Source organism: Lissotriton vulgaris, chromosome 12 (genome assembly GCF_964263255.1).
Source record: "Lissotriton vulgaris chromosome 12, aLisVul1.2, whole genome shotgun sequence".
In the NCBI taxonomy this organism is placed as follows: Eukaryota; Metazoa; Chordata; class Amphibia; order Caudata; family Salamandridae; genus Lissotriton; species Lissotriton vulgaris.
In genome coordinates this window covers 685,563,207-685,575,819 of record NC_141700.1, presented here as the reverse complement: position 1 = coordinate 685,575,819, position 12,613 = coordinate 685,563,207, and the positions used below count along the sequence as shown (strand labels likewise).

Genomic DNA, 12,613 nt, shown 5'->3' with positions numbered 1-12,613 from the left:
TGCCCATGGACTCTACCCTAGTGGACTTTAACTTGGTTCAATTGTCCCTTACCATAGAACAACTTTTGAAATGTGTTAAACCATCCTCCTGCCTTTCAACGGTGATAAGAATCTGTAACATAACTATCCTCATCTAAATTAGAATACTTTTACTAAATGTGTCGTGTCATACCACATGCTGTAAGATTCTTGATTGAAATGCTTAAAATGTTACTTATATGCATTGATTTCCGATCAATAATACTATACCAACATTATCTAAAATTGCCTGAGTCTAATATTATGTCTTAAGGATCTATCTTTAAAACTGTGCTTATTGAACATTGACTCTAAATGCCTAATAAGGAGAATCATAGAATATTTTCAGAGCATCAAGTTCTGCCGCTTTTATTCTGTGGTGCGACTGAAGAACTTTTAGTGTTTATAATCCTGGTTAGACTGAACTTCTTTAGGAGGCTATACATTGCAATACTTTATTTGTATAGCATGGTTCTCAGAGTAATGCATTCGAACCTTATCTCGAATTTGTGAGTTGGCTACCAAGTAACTGTCTTCACTGGGTTGCCAGTGGGTTTTAGATAACCTGATTTCTCACAAATCACTACGGCATAGAAAGATCCATTAGAGGACCATCACCTCTGTTGCAAAGTGCAGTAATGCAAGTTTCCTAATCAAAACCAAGGGCCCAGGTTGGTTAGACTAGAGAGAAAATATAAGTTTGAAAAAACACTTTCGCTGGATCACTGTATCGCCATTTTACGGGTACAATGTAGTTGTTTTAGGTGCTTGGACTAGCCCATGAAGGTCTGAGCTTTTATGCATATCTTAAAAATATTTATTTTATGTATTCCAGTATTTTGTTAGTTGGGCACTCATCCCCCTAGCTGGATCTCATTGTTTCCCTTTCTTCACCAGACTGGATTGCCATGGTTATGGTAATGTTTCAATGTATGCCATACTCCCTATAGATCACCTCTGTAGGCATGGTATCAAATGTAATTGTTGTTTCTAGGTGTGGCCAGAGGCCTGGCAGATTTACATAGTGATCCAATGGGTTTGGTACTCAAAATCAACCAAGTAAATGTAACCAGAATTGGGGGTTTTGTGACCTGACAATACCTCTGCAATCATTCAAACTGTGCTCAGAAGAGGAAGGTTCATGACAAAATCTCTCTCCTTATTCAGCAGGGCCCCATGAATGCAATAGTGCCCCTGTATTTTCTAGGACAATTTCAGCATGAGACATGACTTAAGTTCCCCCCACCATTGGTGGGAGCTATGCTCACCTGAAATATGGTCTTCAGAGGCAGGGTAAGTCAATTGAAGCCATTTGAGTATAGCATCAATTGTACGCTGCCCTAATGTGTGTTGGTTAATCAGACTTGCAGCCAGATTAGGTTGTATCATCACTGGCTGCTATTGGATCACCCATAAGTTAACCCGCTACCTTGTTTAATAAACCTCCAATATTGACTTGGTCCATCAAAATGCAGAATTGTGTCCAGCCTCTTTTTTTTACATGCTCTGCATGTGTTATACATATTCATAAACTTGTGTTAATGAGCCTGGGTTGGTGCTTGGCTATAGGATATCTCTGTTAAGAATACTGTTAATAGAACAATAGACAGTGGGGACAACCAGTGGATCTGTGCAGGTTTGTGGCTGCAAAGTTTACCACATACTGCAATGGCTGTCCTATCACACTTCCCACATTCTTTGAGTTTTTATAATATGAGTTCACTGCGAATAGTGCAGGGAAGTGACAAAGGGCATTAACATATAACATAACATTGTATATTCTATTTATGATCTAGGGGATATCTTTCCACCAAGGGAAAGTTGTGGTGCAGTGGCCAGAGTGGCTGCCTCCAGAACGTAAGACTATGGCCAAAAAACGTTTCCAGTCGGGATCTAAACAAATGCAGTGAAGTAGCACTGGAGAAAGGCAGCATATTATATGAAAGGAGTAACACAGCATAACATGCTTTAATGTTATAACTACATGATTGTGTGACTGTCTAAAGAGTAATAGCTAAAACACTCAATGATCATCATCACCTCACTGAATGAATTTGCTAATTCTAGCAAATGAAATGGGTTAAGAGATAGTTAGAGTCTTGCGGTCTCAGGCAAGCCATGATCCATTGCTTCTATGTCTGATAAAAGTGTGATTAAACTCATCGATATTCATAGCACACAACACAGGCTAGTGCTGTTTGCTTGCATTTTATTCATACATTGTTGTAAATGAGGTGCCTGGAGGATCCACCACACAAGAAAACAATTTGCAATACAACAGACCCGCAATAGTAATACTTTTTGCTTCAAAGGCTTTATTAGAAGGTACCCATAATGAAAGGGAAGGACAAAAACCTTTAAAAAGTTGCATTTGCCAATACTAATTCAACTATTAATGGAATATGGCTATTGATTTTCTAGCTTCTTGTCTTCAAATAAGCACAGTTTATTGATTCCTTGTCATTCATTCGTGACACTTTCAAAGAAATTGAAGTAATTTGCAGGCCTGAGAGGAGTCAGACTCTTCTGTGTTTCAAGAAAGACTCTGGGTATTTCATAAAAGCCGAACCATAGAGACAGAAATGCGTGAGCCACCCTCAGATAAAAAACAAGCAGGAAATACAGTAATCACCCACCGACAATTAGACAGAGGTTTTAGAACAACGCACAATACTGTTTGCTATATTGTACAGAAATCTGGGGCCAGATGTACAAATCATTTTAACAGTTGAAAAACACCCCACTTATGAGTTTGTCGCCACAAAAATAGTTTTGTAAATGTAGTAATCACATTTTATGAATCTGTAAACTTTTAACAGCTCATAAAATGGGATTACAACCCCATAATATTTTGGTATTTGGAAGGGTCATATTGTAGGCGTCCCTTTCAAATACTAAATCACTATATAATGCATTAGTGATTTGCAACCGAAATCCGGTTTAACAATCCATGATTTGAAGTGATAATCCAGTTGCACCGCCAACTCTGAAACATACTTAAAAATAAGGTAAGTAAACTATTTTTTTAACACAGCCTTTTTTCCTTTAAGGAATTAAAGGTTTACAGCCCGATTCATCAAGCGAAATTGCGCTCGCAAAGGGCCAGATTCTGAGAATCTGGCACTTTGCTAGTGCAATTTTTGCATTTGGGATTCATTATCCCAAAAGCAAAAATCGCTATTAGCGAAATCGCATATTTGCGAGGAATTGGATTTAAGGAATCTCTAATAGAGATTCCTTAAATGCAATTCATCAACCAAATTGAAATTGCGAATTCGCAATATTTGGTCGCAATTTACCAGGAAGTCTGACTTTGTGGTAAATTGCGAAAAAAGAGAAAAAAGCACTTTAGTGCATTTTTTTCTTTTGCATGTTACACACACACATGTCCTTTGGACATGTGTGTGCGCAACACCTGTTTAAATTTGCATTTAAGGGGTGCTACAGGGTGTCCTTTGGACAACCCTGGCACCCTTGAAATCGCTATCTTATTTGCGATTAGCAAATTGCTAATCGCAAATAAGGAATACTCCCCATTCATTCCTATGGGCCTTTTGGCCCATAGGAATGAATGGGGTGTTATTCCTTATTTGCGTTTAGCAATTTGCTAATCGCAAATAAGGAATGTGTAGGACTCGCATTTCATTTTGCGATTCCTACATGAATCCCGTTTTGCGAGTCTGTAATAGCGATTACGACCCACTTTGAATCTGAATTGTATATACCAACATACTACTACATAGGTCGGTTCCTCATTGCAAGGGGTAACTAGTATATTTGGCCCCTGGATCTTCTATCAGCAAGCAAATTAATAAAATTGTTTATTTTTTAGAATTGAAGGAAAATAATATTTTTGTAAAACATTTGAAATCGAAAATAAATGTTCTGTGAAAAGTAATTCTGTACAACTTTACATGTAAACGTTGGAATATTTGGCCCTATTCACACACACAATTCGAAGGCTATTCACAAGTGTGTAAAACCATAACTTATCACCATATAGTGTGGTTTTAAAGTCAGGAGAGTTACAGGGCCGGCACATTCGTATCACAGGATTCGAAATAGAAAAGTCATCTTAGCAATGAGAGAGTGTGTACTTAAAAAAGTGTAATAATGTTTATCATGAATATAAGAACGACCACGTAGGGATCTTATTGGCAAATTTGCCTCTATACTATGAAAATGAGACATAGAAGATCTATTCTGCTGCCCAAATAACATTGTAGCTAGAAGTGATAAAGTAAATTCCTGGTTTTGAGAAGTATAGGAAAACAGTGGTAGGAAGACAGGCAAAAGCATCCACCGAAGCAAATAAATGCAGGGGAGAGAAACGTGTTGCATAAAGAAACAAGTACAAACATTCTAACAAGGAGACTAGCACATTTTGAGAGATGTGTTAGTGATAAAAAGAAGTATGTGGTTGGAACTGTCTGGCAGAAGTGAGAAAAAAGGATCTAATTGAAGTACTTGTTGTTTGTCTGATGTATTAATGTAATGCGTGGCATATAAACACTAGTTTTTAATCCGGTTCTCAACACTGCAAATAGTTACCATACCACCAGCCAATACACAATGACATTTACATGGCTCATAAATAATTAAAACTGTCTGTCAACGCTTTAATGACTGAACTATCCAAATGCTGTATTGGTTTTATGAAATAAATGTGTTTAAACGATATAAAGTGTTCCGCGACTGAAGATGAAATATTGACTTTGTACGTTCACGTAACTTCATCATTTCTTGTGTTTGTTCTTTTCAACAGATATTCTGTTCACAGGGATCCAGCGGGATGGTTAAATATTTATCCCACAAATGGAACGGTCTACACGACGGCCATCTTGGATCGGGAATCACCTTTTGTACACAACAACACGTATGCTGCACAGTTCCTAGCAATAGACAATGGTGAGTAATGTTCCATGGTACCACAGACTTCTCCATCTGTGTGATAAATGGTTATATAAAGAGGTGGATAAACGTAACTCTGCTGAGCATACAAGCTCACAGAATGATAACTACTCATCGGATAAGGTAACCTTGAATGTGGGATTCATTTGCAGCCTATAGCAAGAACAAATGGCACCAAGAACCCTCTAAAACTACTTAAAAATCAACAGTGCCTCAGTGAGTTTATCTATTGCTTTTTGTATAGTCTATAGGATTCTCTGTGGATTGGCTCCTAGACCCTGAACTAATCATAAACAAGACCCTCCGCAGAAGTGTGTTATTGACTCACATATTGTTTGAGAGACCGAGTTCTCAATCACACTCTTTTCTTGTCAGAGGTTCTGTTCAGTAACTGAAATAATATTTCCCAGATAATTAATGCCACAAACCAAAGTGTGAATTACCACTGACAATATTTTTCCATGTAAAACACAAAAAGAGAAAAAATGATTTTGTGTATGACTGTATTTATTATTTCATATAATTTGTTTTATAGTGTTGAAGCTTGAAGTTATCACTTCTGTTATTGAAGAGGAAGAAACTCATCTCAGTTGGATAGCGTAGAATGCATTGGCTGCAATGCGCCTCATATTAACGTCACACAAAAATACTTTGATGACAGTCAAACGTATGAGAATTCTGCTTCTTTTGGAAATATAACAACATTTGCACAAGAAATGTCGCATTTAGGGGTGCCCAGTGTTATTTCAAGTGGGTTGGATCCAACTCAGAATTTCAGGCTATCCTCATTGTTGGGATGGAAAGGTTCCTTGCAGGATTAGCAAGCGTGCACCCCTGCCTTGAGTTGCTCATAGATGGCTCCCTGGTATATCTTTTTAAATCTTTTTGGACTTGGTATACACAAGAATCATGAGTGTATCTGAGGGTCTATTTTCAGTGAGTAACATTGAGTCATTCAGACCCAGAGCTGGTATTTAGGTAGCACTAAGCGTGCCTTCCTTAGCTTTGCCTTCCTTAGCTTGTTTGACTACCTTCAGCTCACCGGTTGTTTGATAATGGAAGTGGTGGCAGCGTGTTACTGGTAGGAGTGGGAACATGGCGTGTTATCTGTGTCTGCTGATGTTGAAGTGTCCCACTAGCTCTACTATGGTAAAATTCAGTCCATCCTCATTTAACCGGCTCAAAATCTACATTTAGCATATATACAGCATTTATATGTAGTATTGGTTTGTGGTAGTGTGAACCAGGAGTTTTTGGTCCTATGTAGTTGTGGGCCCAGCAGAATCTATCTTGGATTTCATATACAGACATGCTGTACAAATGGAGGTGATGGTAGCCTGACAGGCACACCTTGCGTATTGATTTAATTTCTGTAGCCCTTGTGTGGGAGGGTGAGGTGACATGTGTGCAAACACGCCCTGTGGTGCGTTGTAAGTTGGACAATTAATTCCTCTTCAATCCTGAGGTCCCCTGCGGGCCACATAGCCCACCAGGCACCTGCAGTATGCGCCAGGGAGCTGCGTTGCAGAGAGGTGTTCAAAGGCCATGCCCCCTTTTTACAACACTGTGCAACGCAGCTCCGTGGCACTTACTGGAGGTACCTGTTGGGCTCGTTTGCCCCTAGGGGACCTCTGGATTGAAGAGGAATTAGTTCCCCAACATAAAACGTGCCACAGGGCATGTTTGAATACATATAACCTCAAGCCCCTCCCCCCTACCTTCACCACTGTTCAAACGTGCCTCGTAGCTTGTTCTAAGTTGGGGGATTAAGTCCCCTTGCATACTGGGGGTCCCTGGGGGCCAACTAGCCCACCAGGAACCTCCAGTATGCACCAGGGGGCTGTGTTGCAGAGAGGTGTAAAAAGCGGCGTGGCCTCATTACACCTCTCAGCAACGCAGCCCCCTGGTGTGTTTCCAGAGTGGGAACTCAATCCTCTTGAATACTGGGGGTACCTGGGGGCCAACTAGCCCACCAGGAACTTCCAGTATGCACCAGGAAGGTGCGTTGCAGAGAGGTGTAATGAGGCCACGCCCCTTTTTACACCTCTCTGCAACACAGCCTCCTGGCGCATACTGGAGGTTCCAGGTGGGCTACTTGGCCCCCAGGGATCCCCAGTATTCAAGGAGAATTACTTCCACACATGTGCCAGGGGGCATGTTTGCAGAGTGGTGCAGGGTGGGGGCGTGGCCTCCTCCTAATCCTGTTTTTCTTTGTTTGTTTTTAAGAAGCCCCCCTTATTTTTCTTTTTTGGGCCCTGACGACCCCATCCCCCAGGACCTGACCCCCAAAAATTATTATATATATTTTTTTAACGGAGAGGGGGACACTTTTTATATTTTTTTATTTTTAAAGAGGCTGCATAGCTCCCCTCCTCAGGCCACTTAAGGCCCCGGGGACTCCATCCCCCGGGGCCACCCTGCATCCTTTTTTTTTTTATTAATACTTTGGGAGGTGGGCGGTGTGGCCCCCCTCCCGGACCACTTCTGTCCCCGGGGACCCCATCCCCCGGTGCCTGGCCCTCCTCGTTGGGGGCCGTGGGGGGGTCCCCAAGCCCCCCACGGTCCCTGCCGGCTCCCCCATCCTGCGGAAGCCAGCATTGCTTTTCTGCATGGGGAGCAGCTAACATGGTGCTCCCCATGCAGAAAAGCAATCCCCTTTGGTTTTTGAAAGAGAGAGCAGGGAACCTGCTCTCTCTTTTAAAAACCATAGCAAACAGCAGTGTCCCGGGGGTAGGCACACCGGAACACTGCAGGAGCCAGCCCTGCGGGGTGGCGGTCCCCAGGGCCATCAAGGGCTCCAGGAGGGTGGCCGCGCGGCCCCCCACCCAACAATTAAAAGTCCCAGGGGGTGGTGGTCACTGGGGCTGGGGGGTCCATCACGGATACCCCTATTTTGAATATTAGTGCCCCGGGGAGGTGGCGGTCCCCGGCTTGAGCCCCCCCACACAGGTTTTGTTTTATTTGATTTTTTTTAAAAAAGAAGCTCTGGGGGTGGCTGTCCCCGGGACTGCGGGAGGACCATGAGCCCCCGCATACATTTCGTGAACGCCCCAGGGGTAGCGGTCCCCAGGGCTGGGCCCCCCATTATTACAAATAAAAGAAGCCCCGGGGGTGGCGGTCCCCGGGGCTGGAGGGCCCAGAGGGGCCCCCCATAATAATTAAGCAAATTGCCCCCGGGATTTGGCCCCCCCAGGGGCTAATAATTAAAAAAGCGGCTTTTGGTATCCTGCTATTTAAAAAAAAATAATAATTTTTGGGGGACTTTGGGGTCCTTGTGGGACCCCCTGAGCAGGCCTAGGGGGTCAGGGTGTTTCTACCCTGCCCCCTTTTCGCGTTTCTTTTTCTGTTTTCTTGTGCCTCGGTTCTACCGAGGCACAAGATGGCTGCCAACAATTCCTGGTTTGGAGTGTTGACAGCCAATTAGCATAAAGCTTGTGCTCGGGAGGGTACTCGTACGGTACTTCGTCTATAGATATATCTATGATTTTACTATATATTTTCTCAGCAACTACTGAACGGATTTACACCATTTAACAAAAAGCGCAATCTGCGAACCAAACTCTACCTTTTTGCCAAATTTGGTGTAATTCCGTTCAGCAGTTCGGGCTGTAGCCGTGTCTAAAGGTCCCTATGGAAAATTGCATAGGGAAAACAAGTTTTGGGACCCCATTGACGAATAACACCCAAACTTTCAGGGAAGGAGTGAAGCGGAGTGCCCCATGTTCTTTGAGAATTTTGTCAACCGGCGCCAAAGTTATTCCAAATAGAATGTTGTGGCTTTCCTATGGAAACAAGGTCCTAACTATAACTACCTACTGGCGACCACCCGTAGGTAATATATATATGTATATATCCAATCCAATCAATAACTTTATTTCGGTCACATCAGACCATAAAAGCACATTGCTACATACATACAAACAACAATCAAATTAATAAATAACATAGAACAATATAAAACAATCATATATACAATCATTTACCAAGTTAAAACTACGCTTCAGCCATTATGAAAACAAAGTAAAAATTCATTGAAAGTTATCGATGTTAGTCGCTAAGTTAAAAAAGAAGTTACAAATACCCAAATACATCAGTGCCTTCATAATTTTCTTTTAACAGGAGGCAAGTATACAGTTCCACAGATGATTATTTTAAAAAACTCCTACGCTTGTGCCACATCCCGTCCAAAAAACGCGAGACAGCAAAAACAATAGGGGGATGGGTGTCATACTTTAAAACCCTAAAAGCTTGAGAACAGTGTCTAAAACCCAAATTTCTACAAATTGGAATTACCCATTGTTTGTGGGATGCATAATATACAGGGCAGATAAAAAAGACATGGATTACAGACTCTAGTTTAAATTTACAATCCGGACATTCATTATTCTTTTCATTGTCCCATTTGCTAGGGAACGGCCTAAGAGGAAGAGTCCCCAATCTAAATTGCATGTATAGTTTCCTAGCCGCAGGCGGGTAAATCAAGTCTAGAAACTCTTCTTTTTTATATTCCGCTTTCACTTGGAGGAACTCCGTTGTCAAGCGACCAGCAGTGGAACTTGCTTGGAGGGTTGACAAATTGTGGTGCCTATAATGTCGCACCAGATCTGCCCTAGTTACTAATGGCACACTATATCTGGTGCTTCCCAGAGCTCCGACCTTCCTATTCTATTACTAATTGCCCTAATGTAACTAAGCCATGGGATTTTCTTACTGCTCAAAGTGGGCAAAACCTCCCTAAATTCATCTCTGTAAGGAAATAACTCTGGGACTATCCATAGCCTTCTCCAATACATCAGCGGCCTTAGAGCAGCTTCCTCCTCAATGGGTGATAGCTCTAGATCCATGCGGAGGGGTACAAGAGGTGTACTTCTCGGAAGTCCCACCAATTTCCTCATGAATGCGTGCTCTACCTTCATGAGGTTGGCAGGGCTATAATGCCCCCACAATTCAGCCCCATATAGGGTAGCCACCCTAGTCTGTACTTTAAAATTTTCAATAATAGGGGCAGCTGGCTTGAACTTGGACAGTCTGTACATTTTTATTATCCCCATCGCTGTTTGGGTTAACTTTAGGGATGCCTTAGCTAATTGGGTATCCCCTCGAGCTGTTCCAATAAAGTGATGCCCAAATACTCAGAAATCTTCACTCTCTCCAGAGGAGTACCATCTAATGCTGAATTCGGGCGAGTAGACCTGGGAGGGTTGAAGATCATAAATTTAGTTTTAGATAAATTGATCACCAGGCCTCTCGATTTACAGAAATCAGCGAAACCATCCAGAGTGCGCTGGATGCCCGTTGATGTTTTGGACAACAACAAAGTGTCGTCCGCGATCATCAACACGGGCACCCTCCCCGAGACTAACTTAGGAGCATTGTTATCTTTAACTCCAAGTAATTGATCTATAATATCATTGATGTAAAGGCAAAATAAAGTGGGCGGAAAAACACACCCCTGGTGAACCCCATGTTTCACTGGGAAGCATGCTGACAGTTCTCCATGCTTCCCACACCTAACTTGTGCATAGGTCTCCCTGTGCAACCTCACCAGCACATCCAGAAGGCATGGTGGGATTCCAAGATCATACAGTACCATCCACAACTTTTCTCTAGGGACTAGATAGAAGGCAGACTTCAGGTCAACGAAAATGAGGTAGAGGCTGCCACCCTCTACACTCACCGTCATCCAATATAGGACCTGAAGTCTGAATATCTGATCAATAGTTGATATACTCATCCTAAAGCCAGCCTGAAAGGGACCCAGGATCTCTTTTTCCTCAATCCTTCCCTGAATTCTATCTAGAATAACCCGTCCCATACGTTTTTGAGTAATATCTATTAGGCTCATAGGCCTATTGTTGGACGGTAAGAGAGGACGGCCTTTTTTGTGTATTGGGACTATCTCGGCCCTGCCCCAAGTATCTGGTGGATCCATACCCTTTAAAATCGTGTTAAACAGGGCACACAAATACGGGCCCCAAATTTTCGGTTCCATCCGAAAAAGATCCCAGGGTAACTTATCTAAACCTGGCGCTTTATTAGGTTGCAATTTATCAATGGCGGCTTCTACTTTGCGTAAGGTAATCTCCCAGACCCCCTCCAATCGATGCTTATGGAAGGGGTTCGGGAGCGAAGAAAAAGTACTGTCATTGCCCGAATCGGCATACAATGCCCCAAAGTGTGCTTCCCAGACTGCTGGGGCTATGTTGGGTTCTACAGCGGGTCTGCCTTCCCTACCCCCAGAGCTGACTATTGCCCAGAAAGTTTTCAGGTCTTTTTCACAAAGGGCAATCCTAAGATCTTCCCACTTGTCTGCTTCCCAATGTTTCTTTTCTAGATGGAAAATCTGCTTGAACTCAGTCCTGCACAGGTTGATTCTTAGCCTATCCTTAGCCTTTACTGCAATTAGCAGGTCTGATTTAGCCTTACGACAATTTGCATTGTACCAAGGGTGAACTGGGAGGATTTTTGCCCTTTGACTTCCTATCGGGTTAAACTCATCAAGCAATTTAGATGTCAGCTGTTTATGGATTTTTAAGGGCCTGTCCGCAATACCCGCTTGTGTATCCATTACACCAGCCTCACCCATTTTTATTAGGTGCGATAGGACCTGTTGATAGATATTTGCCAATTTAATTGGAGATCCCTGAATGTGGCACCACTTCACTCGCCTGTTGTTTGCTAGAGACAATACAGCTTGAACTGGATTGAGCGCTGGTGCGGGGTTAGACAGACCCAAACTCCCCGGTTTAAGAGCGTTATGATCGCTGTCTTGTCTTCGGTGGATCTGGAAGTCCAAAACCCTATCCCATGTTCTGGTTTCAACCATAATATAATCCAACAGCAAATGTTGCCCTTCTCTATTGAAGGTGGGCAAGCCTGTTCTATCCGATTTAGTCCTCCCATTCCATGCCCTAAGTGAGGATGCCAAGGTGAGCGAGTTTATTTGCAAGACCAGCGGCGTCCAGGCTCTAACAGTTGGGATCTGGGGATCAGGTATATGCCAATACTGGTCCTCACCAGCAGGTCCATCAAGGTTTGGAGTTGTTAGGGGCCCAAACTGACAATTAAAGTCGCCCCTTGCTATCAGAACAACTGCTGGGTCAAGAGTCTGTATAAACTGATTCAAGAATTCAATCATCCCGGATTCCTGCCCATTCTGTACCGGCCTGGAATAGACGTTAAGTAAGGCCATTTGTGTTTTTGCAGGCATAGTTAGGAGAACACATTGTACAACCTCAGATTCTGTTGGAATCTGCTCATCTCTAGCACCAAGGTGGGTACCCACCCAAATTTGTAAGCCACCCGAAGGTCTTCCCCTACCCTTCATGGTGGCCAATATGTTATAGGTGGCAAAGCCTATTCTCTGGCATTCCTCCCGAGCCCACGTCTCCTGAAACAGGCAAACATCAGAGTTTTCAAAAGAACCCCAATCTGGACAAGATAATTTATTTTTGATACCAGCCAGATTCAAACAAAGACTTTTAATGTTAGCGTTATCCACTCGAGTGTTCTGGTACACCATAGTGTGTCTCTCATTCTTAGCTGGCAAGCCATCAGTATGTAATCCTACCCAATTGTGCTTTGCCACCCCTTCCTCCAATTCTATGTCTAAGTCTAAACCCCCCCTAGCTGCTAAAGGAGGTGCAACTCTAACTACACAATCCTGTGTTGGTGGTGACGCAGT

At 42.9% G+C, this 12,613-nt stretch overlaps 1 protein-coding gene across 1 annotated transcript in view; it reads left to right on the top strand.

The window, feature by feature from the left end:
* The window catches only part of CDH13 (cadherin 13), a 2,285,705-nt gene that overhangs the window by 1,992,520 nt on the left and 280,572 nt on the right, over positions 1-12,613 (top strand). Inside the window, exon 11 of the mRNA XM_086945882.1 lies at positions 4,784-4,926. Coding sequence (XP_086802008.1) covers positions 4,784-4,926 — 143 coding nt within the window. The remainder of the gene's footprint in view (positions 1-4,783; positions 4,927-12,613) is intronic.